This window comes from Theropithecus gelada, chromosome 9 (genome assembly GCF_003255815.1).
Source record: "Theropithecus gelada isolate Dixy chromosome 9, Tgel_1.0, whole genome shotgun sequence".
In the NCBI taxonomy this organism is placed as follows: domain Eukaryota; kingdom Metazoa; phylum Chordata; class Mammalia; order Primates; family Cercopithecidae; genus Theropithecus; species Theropithecus gelada.
In genome coordinates this window covers 23,167,160-23,185,827 of record NC_037677.1, presented here as the reverse complement: position 1 = coordinate 23,185,827, position 18,668 = coordinate 23,167,160, and the positions used below count along the sequence as shown (strand labels likewise).

General features: G+C 44.9%; 1 protein-coding gene across 4 annotated transcripts in view; it reads left to right on the top strand.

Annotated features, from left to right (window-relative positions):
* Positions 1-4,083: 4,083 nt before the first annotated feature.
* The window catches only part of PDSS1 (decaprenyl diphosphate synthase subunit 1), a 51,021-nt gene continuing 36,436 nt past the window's right edge, over positions 4,084-18,668 (top strand). Inside the window, exons 1-5 of one of the 4 annotated variants that reach the window (XM_025395454.1) lie at positions 4,084-4,708; positions 8,945-8,977; positions 11,211-11,275; positions 11,819-11,927; positions 16,625-16,755. In XM_025395454.1, the coding sequence (XP_025251239.1) occupies positions 4,580-4,708; positions 8,945-8,977; positions 11,211-11,275; positions 11,819-11,927; positions 16,625-16,755 (467 nt within the window). In that variant the 5' untranslated portion in view covers positions 4,084-4,579. The remainder of the gene's footprint in view (positions 4,709-8,944; positions 8,978-11,210; positions 11,276-11,818; positions 11,928-16,624; positions 16,756-18,668) is intronic. The other 3 variants (XM_025395455.1, XM_025395452.1, XM_025395453.1) reach the window with 3 other exon arrangements.

Below are 18,668 nucleotides of genomic sequence, written 5' to 3'. Positions count from 1 at the left end.
CTTCACTCACGGAAGGTAAATCAAAGAGAGAGAGATATATATATTCTTTTTAAGATGGAGTTTCTCTCTTGTTGCTCAGGCTAGAGTGCAATGGCGTGATCACGGCTCACGGCAACCTCCACCTCCCAGGTTCAAGCAATTCTCCTGCCTCAGCCTCCCAAGTAGCTGGGATTACAGGCATATGCCACCATGCCCGGCTAATTTTGTATTTTTAGTAGAGATGGGGTTTTACCATGTTGGTCAGGCTAGTCTCAAACTCCTGACCTCAGGCGATCCGCCCACCTCGGCCTCCCAAAGTGCTGGGATTACAGGCATGAGCCACTGCACCCAGCCCAAAAATATATATTTTTAAATGGAGGTGAGCTGCATTACAGAATTACAAGTATAGTACTAGTTAATTCAATGGAACCAAAATCCATTAGGCACATAATCACAGGCATTCTGCCCTTTGGAAACACAATTAGCAAAAGGAAACAGGTATAGAAGATACACAAATAATTTAAGACCGGGTAATACATGCCTTACTAGATGCATAAAACTGCTGTAGATCCCACATTTGATAGATGCCCACCCACAAAGCTGAAAGTTTAGAAATTGCCTCTGCAGAGACAAACCATGTCTCAGGAAGTCCATACACTGAAACACATGTACCGTATTTTCAAAGCTGTAGAGGAAAAGAAAGCTTTGAACACGCTTTAGACTCTCAGAATGTATTTACTCTTATTTTATAAACAATACCTAAACTCGTAATCTGTTTTTCCAATCCAAAGCATTGAAACAGAAAAAAAAAAAAAATAGAAGAGAGTAGGTGTATTAATAAAACTTTAAGACGAAGAGACAAAAATCCTGTTTCTGGATAGAGATTTATTGTCAAAATGTGTCACTAAATTATTTAATAAACATAATGGGAATCCAATTAATAGCCTAGCAGGATTTTTTTTGAAGAAATAGACAATCTTAGTGTGTAAATCTGAAAAAATAAACAGATAAATTTTTTAAGCAAGATAAACATGTTTGCTTATATTAAAAATTAAAAGAATACAATAAAAAAATTGCTATTCTAAAAATAGATGCAAAGATCAATGGAACTCAATAAAAAGCAGAGAAACAACAAAAAGCTGTAAAATATTTCCTATATAGTGAAAATAACATTTCAAATCACTGGAGAAAGGTAGCATCAGGACAATTTGCTCCCATGTGTGGAGTAACGCCAATTTATTCCATCCAGGCTTAAGTGAACTAAATGTCAGTTACAACAGCAATTTTCTAGCTTCCTCAAATGAGTAATAAAAACAGGCTAACATGGGCCATATGGGCCATATTTAGCCCTTCATATGTTCCCTTAAGACCATGATGTATTATAAGGTAGCATCCTGGGGGAATAAACATGTAGTCAATCAAAAAGTGGCAGATTTTAGCATTCACACCAGAAAACTGGACAATATGATTATAAGTGGAAGAACCAACAGTATATTTTCTTCTTTTGTGGGAGAGCCTTTGTGTGGAATTAACTAGATTATATAATTAGCACAATCTCCTTTATGATGATCTAACATTGGTAGGGCAGGGGCAGCATATCACGTTCCATTAGTAGTTATCATGTTGTTACCCCTTGATGCATGTCCCGGCAAGACAGCTGCTGGTCAATACCTGTGATCACCAGCCGTGGAACAAAGAAGGCTATTTCAGGCATATTCAATCCTCACTCATTTGATGCCTTAACAAGCTAATAAGTCATAGACTAAAAACCCCAGAGAAAATTCCAAAAGCATACTAACCCCCTGTCTTAAGATCTCAGGAAAATCGGTACTGGCAACATTAAATTCTTTAGAATTCAGTTTTGCACAAGGCTATGAAATCCACAAAAACTAACAACAACAACAAAAAAGTGAGTGAAACTAGCTTTCACTGCAAGTGTTTGAACCTTTTCTCTCAATAAATGTGCTTACCAGAGTATGATAATTTGGATAATTCATTGATCATTTATTTAGTAACAACAGGATGAGATGTTTCACACAGTACTGTAAATCAAGACACAGTAACACATATGATTATTTATTTATTTATTTATTTATTTATTTATTTATTTGGAGACAGTGTCCCACTCTTTCATCCAGGCTGGAGTGCAGTGGCATGATCACAACTCACTGTAGCCTCGAACTCTCGAACTTCTGGGCTCAAGCAAACTTCCCCGCCTCAGGCTCCTGAGTAGCTAGGGCTATAGGCACACACCACCACACCTGGCTAATTTTATTTTTTGTAGAGACAGGGTCTTGCTTATATTACCCAAACTGGTTTCGACATCTTGATCTGTTTTGACAATCCTGCCACCTCGGCCTCCCAAAGTGCTGTGATAACAGGCATGACCCACTCTGTCTGACCTGGTATTATATTTACAATCTCTTTGGCTATAAAACCTGGTCCTATTGTAGATATTATGTTTTAAATAGTATCATCAATATGGCAAGAAAATGTCTTCGTGGGTACCTAATACTCCAACATCAAAACGACAGCCTTGATCACTTTCAGTTACACATAGGCCATTTTGTTCCATCTGTACTGGCTCTTACATTTGTCTAAGGGCAGCAAAATAGACTGAAGAAGTCTGTTCTTTAGCAGTTACCTGCAAAACTCAGATAATGTTTTTAACTTCCTCAACTGATGCTTGGCCTAGCTGGGTTAAATGAATTCTGCATGTCCAATTGGTAGGTTACTGTTTTTTCTCAAGAGTTTAGCTATAATGTTGGAAGTCTTGAGGAACTTCATTTGCTTTCCCTACTTAGCCTTGCAATACTACAGCATCTTTTTTTCTCTTTTTTAAAAGACAGAGTCTCACTTTGTTACCTAGGGCGAAGTGCAGTAGCACAATCTTGGCTCACTGCAACCTCTGCCTCCCAGGTTCAACTAATTCTCCTGCCTTAGCCTCTCAAGTAGCTGGGATTACAGAACTTGCACCACCATGCCCAGCTAATTTTTGCATTTTTAGTAGAGATGGGTTTCATCATGTTGGCCAGGCGGGTCTCAAATTCCTGATCTCAAGTGATCCACCTGCCTCAGCCTCCCACAGTGCTGGGATGACAGGTTGAGCCAATGCACCCAACCTACAGCATCTTTTTAAGAGCAATGTTGTCTGTTTTAATGTGGTCAAGCAATCTGTAAATGAACATGGTCTAACAAAATTGTGTAGTGCCATACTTGTCAACTGTGTGAGCTTGAATGTGATACTTATTTGACAATACGGTATTTTCTCTATATGTTTCCTTATCTTTATATACAAAAGAGGGCAAATGATAATATCTTAGTCATAGGATTGTCAAGTACAACCTGAGTGCTTATTGCCACACTCTACTTGGCAAGTTCTACCTGTGGGATGTTTCTTAATATATAAACCTAATCCAAGATAATCTACAAAGTGCTCGTAAAGCACTTTGCATATTTTTACATGCCATTCTTCAAGATGAAAAAAACCCATCAAACTGGCTTATTTTTATAGATGTCTTTATACAGTCTATGATGTCTTCATTCCATAAAAACCCACACGACTAAATATGAAATTAATGTACCCAGCTATGAGGCTACCGCATTCTTTAACGCAAGAAGAACGAGAAAATACATGAATCAGGGAACTGCAATTACCTATTTGCTGGACTATTTCCTCATTAGAGTGAATTTTTTGAGTACTAAATTGCATTTCCGTATCTCTAATGCTTACCCTCTATCTCACTGGCTCTGTGTGTTTGAGTGCATGCACCGAATGCTTAACTAACACGCTATCTCTTAGCACCAGTAGATCTGGCCTTAGAGCTAAGGAAAAAAGGTATTTCTAACCCATGAGGGGTACTAATCCTGTAAAGACTCCAGTATCTCCCGGGCTGGGTACACGCAGGTTCACACCCATGTGTGAGCAAGATTGCCAAACTATACCTACAAGGCGTTCGGAGGAGAGTCCAAAAATCAAGACACCAGGCTACTTTAGCTCCTATTTCACAACAGCCCTGATCGTGGTCGACATGTTCCTAGGAAGATGCGATGGGCTGGAACTTCCTTCAAGAACAGATTGCAAAGGCAGCCGACCATAGCGTGGCGGAAACCGTCGCCTCTGGCTTAAGCTGCGGAGCGGGAACCCGATTCTCTGAGTTATGTTTCTGCCTAAACACGCAGAACAAGAGTTAGTGACTGCAAGAGTCGCGCGCGGTGCTATTTCTTGCTAATAAAAGGTCCCCACAGGGACATTTTGCTATGACTGGAGGCGTGGCCAGTCCCCCTGCACGGCTTCCGGGAAGGGGTGGGGATAGGAGGCTTGCCCCGGGGAAGGTCACGCCCGGGGTCCCCAGACCGGATCTACGCGCGCCCCTGCCCCGCTGCCTCCCGGGAGCGGCCGCGGTCCCCGCTGGCTGCGGAGTGGCAGGTACCCGAGGTCCCGGCGCTGGCAGCCGGGCCATACGCGGGGAGGAGCGAACCGCCGGCCCGGGTGTGGCCGACGCGCTTCCTGTGCCAGGTTTCCGGCTCCGGGTCCCTGGAGGAGGATCGCCGACCAGAGGCGGAGCCGCCGTCCTGCCGCGACTTTCAGACTCCGACCATGGCCTCCCGCTGGTGGCGGTGGCTGCGCGGCTGCTCCTGGAGGCCGGCGGCGCGGAGCCCCGGGCCCGGCTGCCCCGGCCTTGCGGGACCGCGGGGGCCGCAGGCAGCTGCGGACGCCCACGCGCAGGTGAGGTTGGGAGGCGCGCGCCCGGCGGGGCTCAGAGGTCACGGCTCCAATGACAGCGGCGGGCGGAATGAATGGGAGCAGGGAGCACGTGCATCGCGACGCGGGGGCGCACGGGTAGCTCCGGGGTGGGACTCCAGAGCGGAGGGGTGCCCGCGGTATGACGGAACCGAGCGTTGGATTGAAGTAGGGGCGCCCTACACGGGGTTGCAGAAAGCGGTGTCTTGGGCATCCCGGGAGCGTTTGGGGCAGTGGAAAAAGCGGTGGTGGCCGGGTCCTGGGGGAAGCGCGGGAGCGATCAGATTGACTGCTGCGATATGGACAAGGTTAAGCCTGGAGAGCGGCTGCAGCTATTTACTTTCGAGTTAGAGGAAGACAGATCTCGCCTGAAATTTTAGAGTCAAAGGTGCTCAGAGCTGTCTCCGAGAAACGGAGGATCAAATCGGCCTCGGAATAGTCCGAAAAGGTCTTGTGGAGAATGCAGGGCTGGTGCTAGGGTGGACCGGACCTTAGGTGTCCAGCAGTGGCTTCGGGAGGAGAGCATACCTGGATGGGGCTGGAATGGCACTGGAAGGAGAAAGGCCCGAGGCCATCAGGAGGAGAGAAACCCTGGAGTCCTCTAAAGTCAGAGTCTCAGCGATAGCCCATTCTCTCAGGGTCTCCTCTGCTGCCTTTGGGTTCCAATCTCCTTTTTCTCCACTTCTGGTCAGTTTAGCCCCTGTGAGCCCTTCTGCACTTTGTGATGATTCTCAGTGTGCCATGGGGTAGGCCCATGCTATTAGCATAACCGTACAAAATCTATGGACTCACTGTTATTTAAGTTTATTTGAATTTAGTACTCTTTAAATTCAGATTTTGTGTCCGTGTTCTCATCAAACATAATTTCCCAGTATGAAATATATAACACTTATAAATATCTACTTTGTACCAAAGTGGATGCATAGCACAAATTATCTAAAACGAGGCTTGGGCCAGGTGCAGTGGCTCACACCTGTAATCCCAGCGCTTTGGGAGGCTGAGGTGGAAGAATCGGTTGAGGCCAGGAGTTTGGGACCAACCTAGGCAACATAGCGAGACTCTGTCTCTACAAAATATGGAAAAAAATCACCAGGTGTGGTCGTGCATGCCTGTAGTCCCAGCTACTCAGGAGCCTGAGGGAGGAGGATCGTTCGATTTCAGGAGTTCAAGATTACAGTGAGCTATTTATTATGATAGTGCCAATGCACTCCAGCCTGGGCAACAGTGTGAGACCCTATCTCTAAAAAATCAAAAGCAAAAAAGACATTTGGAGACCAAATGGCAGCTGGGCAACTAGACAAGGCTAGACAGTAAAGAGAACAGAATGGGGGGTGGTGAGGGGCACGTGGAAAAAGAGGCTTAAAGGAGGCTTTGCTGGGATCCATTTCAGGACCGTTCTCTCCAGACTTCAGATATTTCTAGTTCCACAGATGAGGCCAGTATTTGAAGAGATGGGTGCATCCACCCTCTTATGCCACTACATGCTTTTTTTTTTTTTTTTTTTTTTTTTTTTTTTGACACAGAGTCTCACTCTGTCTCCCAGGCTGGAGTGCAGTGGCGGAATCTGGGCTCACTGCAACCTCCACCTCCCAGGTTCAAGCAATTCTCCTGCCTCAGACTCCCAAGTAGCTGGGATTACAGGCGTACAGCACTAGGCCCAGCTAATTTTTGTATTTTTAGTAGAGATGGGATTTCACCGTGTTGCCCAGGCTGGTCTGGAACTCCTGACCTCAAGTGATCCACCCCCCTCAGCCTCCCAAAGTGCTGGAATTATAGGCATGAGCCACCACACCTGGCCTGACACTTCTTTTGAAAAAAATTTCATGCCCACCAAGCAACTTTAGCCAGGGAAAGTGTGCTTTTCTGGAGAGAATATGCTTTATGGCCTTCCTGTCTGCCCGAATGATGACAAGGAGGGATTGTGTGGACTCGTGATGCCAAGACCATGTATTTCTGATGTGTGTGTGTCAGTGATGCTTTTCACTGTACGTTAATATGTTAGCATTCTGGTGTCTGCCTCAAGCATGTATGTTTTGGTTTCTTCAGGGCCTGATAGTCCTTGGGGACACAGAACTACAATAACTAAGCCACAGGGACAAATAGCAGCAATAATTAAGCCAAGTCTTGCTCTCCACCAGAGCTCTACTACCTCCTAATGGTTGTACATTCTCCTGACTTCACTAGTAGTGTGAACAAATATTGTAATAGGATAAAAACCAGTGTGCATGTGATCATGCCAAATCACTTCTCAGTATATCTTTGATTTTTTTTTTTAGGGATGGGGACTTTCTGTGTTGACCAGGTTGGTCTTGAACTCTTGGACTCAAGCAATCCCCCATGCTTGAGGATTGGCACACGGCTATGTCTTTGATTCTTACCTAGCACTTTCTCTTTGGCTGAGTGTGGTGACTCACGCCTGTAATCCCAACACTTTGGGAGGTTGAGACAGGAGCATTGCTTTTGCTCAGGAGTTCGAGACCAGCCTGGGCAACTTAGTGAGACCTCCTGATATGGTTTGGCTCTGTGTCCCCACCCACATCTATCTCGAATTGTAATCCCCAGTTACAACTGGGGACCAGGGAGGGTCAAGGGAGAGACCAGGTAGAGGTAATTGGATCATAGGGGTGGATTTCCCCATGCTGTTCTCATGATAGGGAGTTCTCACAAGATCTGATGGTTTTATAAATGTTTGGTAGTTCCTCTTGTGTTCATTCTCTCTCCCGCCGCCTTGTGAAGAAGGTGCTTGTTTCTCCTCCTTCCCCATGATTATAAGTTTCTGAGGCCTCCCCAGCCATCCAGAACTGTGAGTCAATTAAACCTCTTTCCTATAATTATAAATTGCCCAGTCATGGGTAATTTCTTTATAGCAGTGTGAGAACGGACCAATACAGATAATCGGTACCAAAGTAGTCGGCATTGATATAAGACACCTGAGAATGTGGAAATTACTTTGGAACTGGGTAACAAGCAGAGGTTGGAATAGTTTAGAGGGCTCAGAAGAAGAAAGGAAGATGTAGGAAAGTTTGGAACTTCCTAGAGACTTGTCGAATGGCTTTGACCAAAATGCTGAAAGTGATACGGACAATGAAGTCCAGGCTGAGGTGGTCTCAGATGGAGATGAGGAGCTTCCTGGGAATTGGGCAAAGGTCACTCTTGCTATGCTTTAGCAAAGAGACTGGCGGCATTTTGCCCCACCCTAGAGGTCTGTGGAACTTTGAGCTTTAGAGACATCTGAAATTGGAACTTAAATTTAAAGGGGAAGCACAGCATAAAAGTTTGGAAAATGTGCAGCCTAAAGATGTGATAGAAAAGAATTTTCTGGGGAGGAATTCAAGCTGGCTGCAGAAATTTGCATAAGTAACAAGGAGCCCAATGTTAATAGCCAAGAGAATGGGGAAAATGTCTCCAGGGCACGGCAGAGACCTTCTCTGCCGCCCCTCCCATCACAGGCCAGGAGGCCTAGGAGGGAAAAATGGATTCATGGGCTGGGCCCAGGGCCCTGCTGCGCTGTGCAAGATCAGCCTTGGGACTTGGTGCCCTGCTTCCCAGCTGTAGCCAAAAGGGGCCAAGGTACAGCTTGGGCCATTGCTGCAGAGGGTATAAGCCCCAAGCCTTGGTGGCTTCCGTATGCTGTTGAGCCTGCAGGTGCATAGAAGACAACAATTTAGGAACCTCTGCCTAGATTTCAGAGGATGTATGGAAATGCCTCAATGCCCAGGCAGAAGTCAGCTGAAGAGGGAGAACCCTCTCAGAGAACCTCTGCTAGGACAGTGCAGAAGGGAAATGTGGGGTTGCTGCCCCCACACAGAGTTACTGCTGGGGCACTGCCTAATGGAGCTGTGAAAGGAGGGCCACCATTCTCTACACCCCAGAATGATAGATCCCCCAACAGCTTCCACGGTGCACCTGGAAAAGCTGCAGGCACTCAATGCCAGTCCATGAGAATAGTGGTGGGGGTTGAACCCTGCAAAGCCACAGAAGCAGTGCTACCCAAGTTCTTGGGAGCCCACCCTTTGCATCAGTGTGACCTAGATGTGAGACATGGAGTCAAAGATCATTTTGGAGCTTTAAGTAATGACTGCCCTGCTGAGTTTGGACTTGCATGAGGCCTGTAAGCCCGTTTGTTTTGGCCAGTTCCTACCATTTGGAATGGGAACATTTAACTAATGCCTGTACCCCCATTGTATCTTGGATGTAACTAACTTGTTTTCGATTTTACAGGTTCATAGGTGGAAGGGACTTGACCTGTCTCAGGTAAGACTTTGGACTTGGACTTTGGAGTTAAATGCTAGAATGAGTTAAGACTTTTGGAGACTGTTGGGAAGGAATGGTTGGTTTTGAAAAGTGAGGATATGAGATTTGGGAGGAGCAAGGGGCAGAATGATACGGTTGGTTCTGTGTCTCTACCCAAATCTCATCTCAAATTTTAATCCCCATGTGTCAAGGGAGGGCCTGGGTGGAGGCAATTGGATCATGGGGGCAGATTCCCCCATGCTGTTCTTGTTATAGTGAATTCTTATAAGAGCTGATGGTTTTATAAGTGATTGGTAGTTCCTCCTGTGCTCATTCTCCTTCCTGCTGCCTGTTGAAGAAGGTGCCTTGCTTTCCCTTTTCCTTCTGCCATGATTGTAAGTTTCTTGAGGCCTCCCCAGCTGTTTAGAACTGTGAGTCAATTACACCTCTTTCTTTTATAAATTACCCAGTCTTGGGTATTTCTTTATAGCAATGAGAAAATGTACTGATACACCTCGTGTCTACTAAAAATTTTAAAAATCAGCTAGGTGTTGTGGCATGTCCCTGTAGTCCCAGCTACTCAGGAGGCTGAGGTGGGAGGATAGCTTGAGCCCAGGAGATTGAGGCTGCAGTGAACTATGATTGCACCACTACACTCCAGCCTGGAAAAATAAAATAAAAGTAAATTCATGAGAGGCAAGGTTGACTTTCAGAGAGTGTATGAGGGAAAGGTAAGGAATAAAATCGGAATTAGAAAATGACTATTGCCCTTCTCTTTTCATACTTCATTGCTTTTCTGAGCACTTCTAACCTCACATTGGAAAACTGCTCTAAAGTACTTTTAAAGCAGAAAATAGTAGCTTGATTGAATAGATATAATGTATACTGTGTACTAGGCTCTGAGCTAAGAGCTTTATATATGCTCTCTAAATTAATCTCCACCTGTCTCCATGAGTGGGTATTATCAGAAAGACGTCACAAAGTAACACAAATGTTGAGATTTGAATCGAGATCTGTCTTCCAAAGTCCATGCTACTAATAAATTTTAGGCCACTCGGTGGTAAAAAGCGCCCCCTGTACTAATTAGCTATGTAATTTTAATCCTTCAACCCAGATTAGAGTTCTCTAACTGAATAACTAAAAAGTTATTCAGTTAGAATAGTTCAGTTAGTTATTATAACTAATCATAGTTATTTGGTCAAGTGCAGTGACTCACACCTGTAATTCCAGCACTTGGGGAGGCCATGGCAGGAGGATCACTTTTGCTCAGGATTTCTAATAATAATAACTATTACTAGAGACCTGATAATAATTATTAAGTCTCTTACTGAAGAACTTTTACTCTTCCATTAAGATGCCCTTATTGATAAGTATTGTAATAAAATACTGAACTCATATGAATTAATTACCCAGGTAGACTGAAAGACATAGGTTGTCATGTAAAGCATGAGGAAGGATTGTCACTTTGTTTTCTTGTTACATGGTAATTGCCTGGGACATCATGAAAGTTCTTACTGGTTTAATGAATACGTAATGCTGCCAGGGAAAGAAGGAAACTCAGACCAACTACTTTGACTGCTGCCTGGCAAAGTCAACCTTCATTGTCATTGTAATATGGCTAGAGCGATACATGTTCATTAGAGAAGAATCAGAAAATATCTACCAAAAGAAGGAATAAAACAAAACACCCCCACAATCCAATTCATTCCAGAATAACTACTTTTAACACCCTGGTTTATGTGCTTTCAAACTCTGTTCTCCCATGTGTAATATCAAAATGTCCTGAGGTGGGTTGGTTTTTTTTTGACAATATTTATCCAAAAGTACCATTTCCAAAGTATGTTGAGGAACAAGAACTTAAAATAGACAGTGTTTGTATAAATATAAATTCCTTCCTTGCCATTGAAATCTTTTTCCTCTGATCAGTCTTAGTTAAATGGAAGGAAATTGTTCTAAAACTACTTTTCAGGTCTGGAAAGATAGATGTGAATATGGAAATTGACTTTCTTTGGGGCAAGGGATGGACTGAAGATGGTTTTTATTTTCTCCTTTTTTCTTATTTATGTCTTCTGCAATGACAAGTATTTTGTAATAACAAAAGGAAACTTTTAAAATTATTCTTTCTCTAAAGTTTGCAGTCTGCCTATAAATGGGTGATTAGAAGATAAAGATTATAATTATGGGGGTATTATCATCCAATGTTACAGTTTTTCAGGAATATTCTTACAAATTTCTTGACATTTTTATTTTATAGATACCCTATATTAATCTTGTGAAGCATTTAACATCTGCCTGTCCAAATGTATATAGTATATCACGGTAAGTTTACAGTCCATACTGCAACTACTAAAATTATCCATTTTTAAATTTATTGTTATTAAAAATTTTTTTTTGTAGTGATGGGGAGCTCACTATGTTGCCCAAGCTGGTCTTGAACTGCTGGCCTCAAGCGATCCTCCCACCCTCAGCTTCCCAAAGTGCTGGGATTGCAGACATAAGCACCCGGCCTAAAATTGTTAATTATATTGCCTGTAAATTTCTATTCTAAATTGTAGATCTCTGCCTTTTCAAAAAACAGGAATGTAATAAAGTTTGAGCTCAACGCAGAACACAATGAACATAGTTTAATTTATCTTTGAATTTGTGGGTTCTCGAGGTCCCATTTATAAAAGTGATCTATTGATCTGTAATTTAGCAAGAACAGAATTCTGTATGTTTTTCCAAATCATAATGACCTTTTCAGATTCATGATTAATTTCTAGCAAGTATTTGGGCTGAATTTTCCATATCTGAGTCTACTAAATATATGTGTATATAAAACTTACTTGAAAATGAAGTCATGTGCATTTTTGCATGTCCCAGGTTTCATCACACAACCCCGGACAGTAAAACACACAGTGGTGAAAAATACACCGATCCTTTCAAACTCGGTTGGAGAGACTTGAAAGGTCTGTATGAGGACATTAGAAAGGTGAGTTTTTTATTCTGCTGTGATGTGATGTTTTAGCTTACCAAAACTTACTAAAATTTTATTTTATTTTTTATTATTATAATAATTTTTTTTTTTTGAGATGGAGTTTCACTGTGTCGCCCAGGCTTGAGTGCAGTGGTGCAATTTAAGCTCACTGCAACCCTTGCCTCCAGGGTTCATGCAATTCTCCTGCCTCAGCCTCCTTAGTAGCTGAGAGTATAGGCGTGTGCCATCACGCCTGGGTAGTTTTTGTATTTTTAGTGGAGATGGGATTTTGCCATGTTGGCCAGGCTGGTCTTGAACTCCTGACCTCAGGTGACCTACCCGCCTTGGCCTTCCAAAGTGCTGGGATTACAAAAAAGCAATGCAGGTTTTCACATCTGTACAATGCAGTTTGCAGTCTTGATTCATGTATGGTCAAGTTTCAAATGTTTCTTGAGCAAGAACCACATGTGACCCAGTGCCAGGCAATATGTATTAATATCCATAAAGAGGTTATGGCAGGATTGTGAACCTGAAGAAAAAAAATGGTCCAGGTAGCTCATGCTTGTCCAATGAGTTATCCCACCTTTCCTCTTAAAACCCACCACCTCCCAGTGACTCCAGCTGTCTCTTACTTATCTAATTCTGAATGTCATTGCCAGTCTGCCCCAAATATGGCTGTCTTCATTCAACTCTTTTTCCTGAAAACTTTCAGTAGTTCCCAACCTCACGTGGTTGGGCACGGTGGCTCGTGCCTGTAATCCCACCAATTTAGGAGGCCAAAGCAAGAGGATTGCTTAAGCCCAGGAATTTGAGGCTGCAGTGAGCCATGATCCCACCATTGCACTCCAGCCTGAGTGACAGAGCAAGACATTTTTTCTGTCTTTAAAAAAAAATTGGCTGGGCACGGCGGCTCACACCTATAATCCTAGCACTTTGGGAGGCTGGGATCACTTGAGGTCAGGAGTTCAAGTGCCTGGCCAACATGGTGAAACTCTATCTCTACTAAAAATACAAAAATTAGCTGGGGGTGGTGGCATGCGCCTGTAATCCCAGCTACTTGGGAGGCTGAAGCAGGAGAATTGCTTGAACCCAGGAGGCGAAAACTCCATCTCTACTAAAAATACAAAAATTAGCTGGGGGTGGTGGCATGCGCCTGTAATCCCAGCTACTATGGGGGCTGAAGTAGAAGAATTGCTTGAACCCAGGAGGTGGAGGTTGCAGTGAGTTGAGATCCCGCCACTGCACTCCAGCCTGGGTGACAGAGCGAGACTCCACCTCAAAAAATAAATAAATACATAAATAAATAAAAGAATAAAATGCTTCCCAGAAATGTCTGTATGCCCCCCCTCAGCTTGCTCACCCTTTACAAGTCCCCACTTTTCTCCTTTCCTCCTCAAGTCCCCAGTACACTGACGACTGTCATATTCTGATGACAACACTACTTCCTGTTTCATAGACAGTAGGGGCTGTGGAAGAAGAACTCCTTCAGCTCCTGTTCTGTTGCAATTGGCCAGCTTGCCTGCGCCTTCTCTGGCGATTGCCTGCTCTCCTCCCACCCATGGAAGTCATGTCCCTTCCCTCTCTAGGGGTAATCCCTTAGCCACTTCCCCAGTTCCTTAGGAACTTCCCCAGACATGGCCTCTCCCTCTGTCTGCAAACATTCATTGGCATGTTCTCTTCTATATCCATTGGGTGTTCAGTTTCTTCACCTGCATTTTTAAAAGGCCCATCCACTGACCCAGTGTTTCACTCCCTCCCTTCCGTCACAGAATCCCCTGCCCTCTGCCTCTCTCCAGTGCCTTCAGGTTCCCTCCACTATTGCACTGGGCCCCCCTTTCCAGCCTCTCCTCTGAAGCTGGTTTTGCTTGGGTGACTGATAGCTTCCCTGTGCTCAATCCAATGGATGTGTTACCAGCAGCAAATCTGTACAGGTTTGCAGCATCCTCAGTTCTTGCCTCCTCAGAAGAAAGAATTCGACTGAGGGGCCTAAGGCAGAAGGAGAGACTGGAGGCGAGTTTTAGAGCAGGAGAGAAAAGTGTAAAGCAGGAAGGGAAGGAAGTAAAGTACACTTGGTAGAGGGCCAAGCTGGTGACCTGAGAAATCAAGTGTGTGGTTTGAGGTTGGAATTTGGGTTTTAGATGTTGGCATACTTCCAGGGACTTGCATCCGGTCTCCCCGGATTCTTCTCTTGGGATGGGCTGCCCGCATGCGCAGTGACGCGCCAGTGTTTCTGAGGGGAGCATGCTCAGTGTGGGTACCGGAGTTTTGCGCGTGCTCACTTGAGGCATTCTTCCCATACCAGTCCCAGTGTTCCTAGAAGGACATATACCAATTAAGCTCTGCCATTTTGCCTCTTAGTGTGCATGGTTGAGCCGACTCACCCAACTCCTGAGATCTTATTGGGAAGCTGATCACCACTTTCAGGTTTTTCTATCGAGAGACTGCCGTCCCTTGGCACCAGCTGTGACCAATTAGTATTTTAGAGACACAGTTAACAACTGCCTGACCATCACCTGATGGTCACCTGACCTTCCTGTTGTGGATGGGGGAGCCCCCTCCTGCCCTGCTTATACCTGACTAGCTGCCTACTGTAGCAGACACTTCCTGGTTTTCTGACCATTGAGCACTATTGACTGTAAGTCCTCCTTGAAACATGATTCCCTTCATGCTGCACTTTCTTCCTCCTCCTTGTCCTGAGAATGTTCTTCAGTTTATCACCTCCACCTCACTTCCTTTCATTCTGCCATTCCCTGGGGTTCCATGGGCCCCCTCCTCTCTCTATTCTTTATATACCCGTGTCCATACTTACGTCTCCCAAATAATATCACTACTCCAGGTTGAATCACATCTCCCACACCCAGGCAGCTAACTGCTCACCGGGAACGCCATGGGGCGGCCATGACGGTCTCAGACTTAACTCAGCTGAGACTCTACTTTTCCCCCACGAGTTGTTCTGCTGTTTTCCTGTTCCTTGGAGAATCTGGGAAGAACCCAGGACTTGTCTCTCTCCTTCCCCTCCATGTGCTTCTAGTCTGCCCTTTGTCAGTCCCCACTGCCACAGGCCAGGCAATTCCATGCCCCTAGTCCTTTCGTTTGTGCTCTTCTCCTTCCTGTCTCAGCTTCCAAGGGGACGGCTTACCTGGGTGACAGCACCGCACCCATCACACTGTGTTGTGTCAAAGGCAGTGATTGTTTTACTTCTCCCCATCTAGACCCTGAGCTCCTTGTAGGCAAGGCTTGTCTTACCTTTTTGACCTCTGTGTCTGTTACAGTGCCTGGCACTAAGTCGGTAATTTGCTGAATTAACGATGGGCCCACTTTGTTGTGTTCACCTGTGCTGGGCTGAGGGTTCATTGGCTCCCACTGCGTCCGGGGGATAAACTCTGACTTAGTCAAGCATGTCCTGGAGTGGCAGATACAAGCGACACATACCTGTCAGCTGGAAGGCTCTCGCCCTCTTTGTGAGTCAGAACCCTGTTTAGGCTTCTAATCCCACATTAAAGCCCATCTCCTCCATGAAATACTCGGTTTTTCTAGCCTGCACTGATCTCTTCCTTCCCTGAACTTTTAATGTGTTTAATGTATAGCATTGTTCATGCTACCACTGGATTCGTCATTGATTGTTTCATATTTGCAAAATGTTTCTCTCTCCAGTTCAATTGTAGGCTCCTTATAATCAGGCAGCCCATGCCTTATATGGGCTCTATGCACTTACATGGGCCTCTGTGAACCCTCAAAATGTCTTTTGCCAAATAAAGGCAAAGCCAGATGGACTGAGCCCTGCTTCTTCTCCTTGGCTGTGACCTTACTATCTTCCTGCCCCTCATAAACAGCTTTGCCCTGAGGAGTTTGAGGCTGCAGTGAGTTACGATCGTGCCACTGCCCTGAGGCCTGGGTGACAAAGCAAGACCTTGTCTCTAAAAAATTAAAAAATTTAAACAACGTTGCCACCCTACCCAGGACACCGACACCCCCCACCTGCTTCACAGGCTCCCGACGGCCACTGGCTTCCACCTTCCCCATCTTTCTCCTCCCGCCTCCATCTTTCAAGCTGCGAACCAGCCCCTGTTCCTTTCGCTGTCCGGCTGTCAATGAGCCCAGAGTCCCTTAGCCACCTAGTGCTTTCTTCCCTCTCCTGCTGTCTCTTGGAGTCTTCTGGTGTCTGATGCTATTAGCAGGGGCAGGTGGCAGTATCTGTTCTAGCACTCAGGCCACTTGTTGCTGATCCAGGCGTTGTTTATGTTCTAGCCTTCAGGACAGCCAGGTGGATGGCCCTGCAGCGTGGGAGCCTTGCCCACGGAGTGTTGAATTTCTCAATTGAAATGAATACACTTAAATCAAACCAAAGTTTTGTAGTAGAAATCTTGGCCAGCCACGGTGGCTCATGCCTATAATCCCAACACTTTGGGAGGCTGAGGCGGGTGTATCACCTGACGTCAGGAGTTTGAGACCAGCCTGGCCAACATGTTGAAACCCTGTCTCTACTAAAAATACAAAAAAGTAGGCATTGTGGCGGATAATCCCAGCTACTTGGGAGACTGAGGCAGGAGAATCACATGAACCCGGCAGGCGGAGGTTGCAGTGAACTGAGATCATGCCATTGCACTCCAGTCTGGGCAACAAGAGCGAAACTCCATCTCAAAAAAAAAAGAATCCTGATGGCTTTCTGTGCAGTTTTGATGCCATTGTGACACAGAGAAACTTTATTTCAGGAACTGCTTATATCAACATCAGAACTTAAGGAAATGTCTGAGTACTACTTTGATGGAAAAGGGAAAGCCTTTCGACCAATTATTGTGGCGCTAATGGCCCGAGCATGCAATATTCATCATAACAACTCCCGGTGAGCTCTTCTGTTCATTCCTTTTTTGTTCTTATATTTGGGAAGTCTTTCTTCCCAAGGTTACTGTTTCTTTCCCATTTAAGAATTAGCATATACCTGCTGCGTGCGGTGGCTCACGCCTATAATCCCAGCATTTCGGGATGCTGAGGTGGGCAGATCATGAGATCAGGAGTTTGAGACCAGCCTGGCCAACATGGTGAGATCCCACCTCTACTGAAAATACAAAAAAAAAATTAGCCGGGCGTGGTGGCAGGTGCCTGTAATCCCAGCTACTTGGGAGGCTGAGACAGGAGAATCGTTTGAACCTGGGAGGCAGAGGTTGCAGTGAGCCGAGATCACACCATTACTCTCCAGCCTGGGCGACAGAGTGAGACTCTTAAAAAAAAAAAAAAAAAAAGTAACATGTACCTAAAAATTCACTTTGTGATGTTTAGATTCTGACTTTAAGTCACTAAAGTCACTCTGGAATGTAGTCTGGCATCTTTTTTTTAAAAGACCTTTTAATGTTCATGGAAGAAAAACTTTAACTGCAAATTAACATTTTTTTAAAATTTCAGAGCCAAATTTGGTTTTCTTGTTAGGAAGCAAACAATGTAATACTAGGACAGGTGAATACATTTAATCATCATACACAGGGAACAAAGATTGATTGCTCTAAAGTGATAAGTGCACCATTATGCTGGGCAACAAACTCACACACTGGGGTGGCCGCCTTCTGTGACCTTCTGAATTGTACAGAAGCGAAATCATCTTTAAAGAAGACATTTTGAGCCTGGACGAGGTGGCTTATACCTGTAATCTCAGCCCTTTGGGAGGCCATGGCAGGAGGATCGCTTGAGCCCAGGAGTTTAAGACCAGCCTGAGCATCACAGCAAGACCCTGTCTCTACTAAAAATTTTAAATTAGCCAGGCATGGTGACATATGCCTGTAGTCCCAGCTACTCGGGAGGCTGAGGCAGGAGGATTGCTTGCGTGCAGGAGTTGGAGGCTGCAGTGAGCCGTGCTTGCACCAGTACACTCCAGCCTGGGTGACAGAGCAAGACACTGTCTCCAAAAAGAAAGACTTTTTTTGGCTATTGGTCCTCAACTCTTACATTTAGAAGATATATATAAAAGTTGTAAATATTAAAAAAGCCTCCAATGTTTCAATGTAAAGGAAATCTTAAAAGGTAAAAGGCTTTCCCTCGTATCTCGCCTAGCAATCGCCTCCTTCTCTCTTCCCGTCCATTCTGTATTCGGTCATTCAAGACATTAACATATAATTTTGTGTTCAGCTTTGTTTACTTACCATTGTATTTTAAACTGTTTCGCACATTTCTGAAATGTCTTTGTAATTAGGCCAGGTGTGGTGGCTCACACCTGTAGTCCCAGCGCTTTGGGAGGCCAAGGCAGGTAGATCACTTGAGGTCAGAAGTTCAAGACCAGTCTGGCCAACGTGGTGAAACCTGTCTCTACTAAAAATACAAACATTAGCTGGGCATGATAGTGCATGCCTGTAATCCCAGCTACTCGGGAGGCTGAGGCAGAAGAATTGCTTGAACCTGGGAGGCGGAGGTTGCAGTGAGCCAAGATTGCACCACTGCTCTCCAGCCTGGGCAACAGAGCAAGACTCAAAAAAACAACAACAAGAAAAGTATAGGAGTTGGTTCCTTCGCAGGCAGAATCAGCCTCATCCTGGCATGGATGGTGCTGAAGAAGGTGCACACACCACGGTCACAAGCCCTGCAGCCCTCTTGCTCTCACTGAGGTTCTTATGCTTGACCTTGCACTCATGCATGAAATGATGACCATCTGCTCATCAAAATCTCCACCTTAGTGAGTGTCCCTTACTGTAGACTGTACTTCAAAGATCCGTTTTAATAGTGATTACAGACATATCCAAAGTGCCGTCTTCTAGGTGAAAGACAAAACCA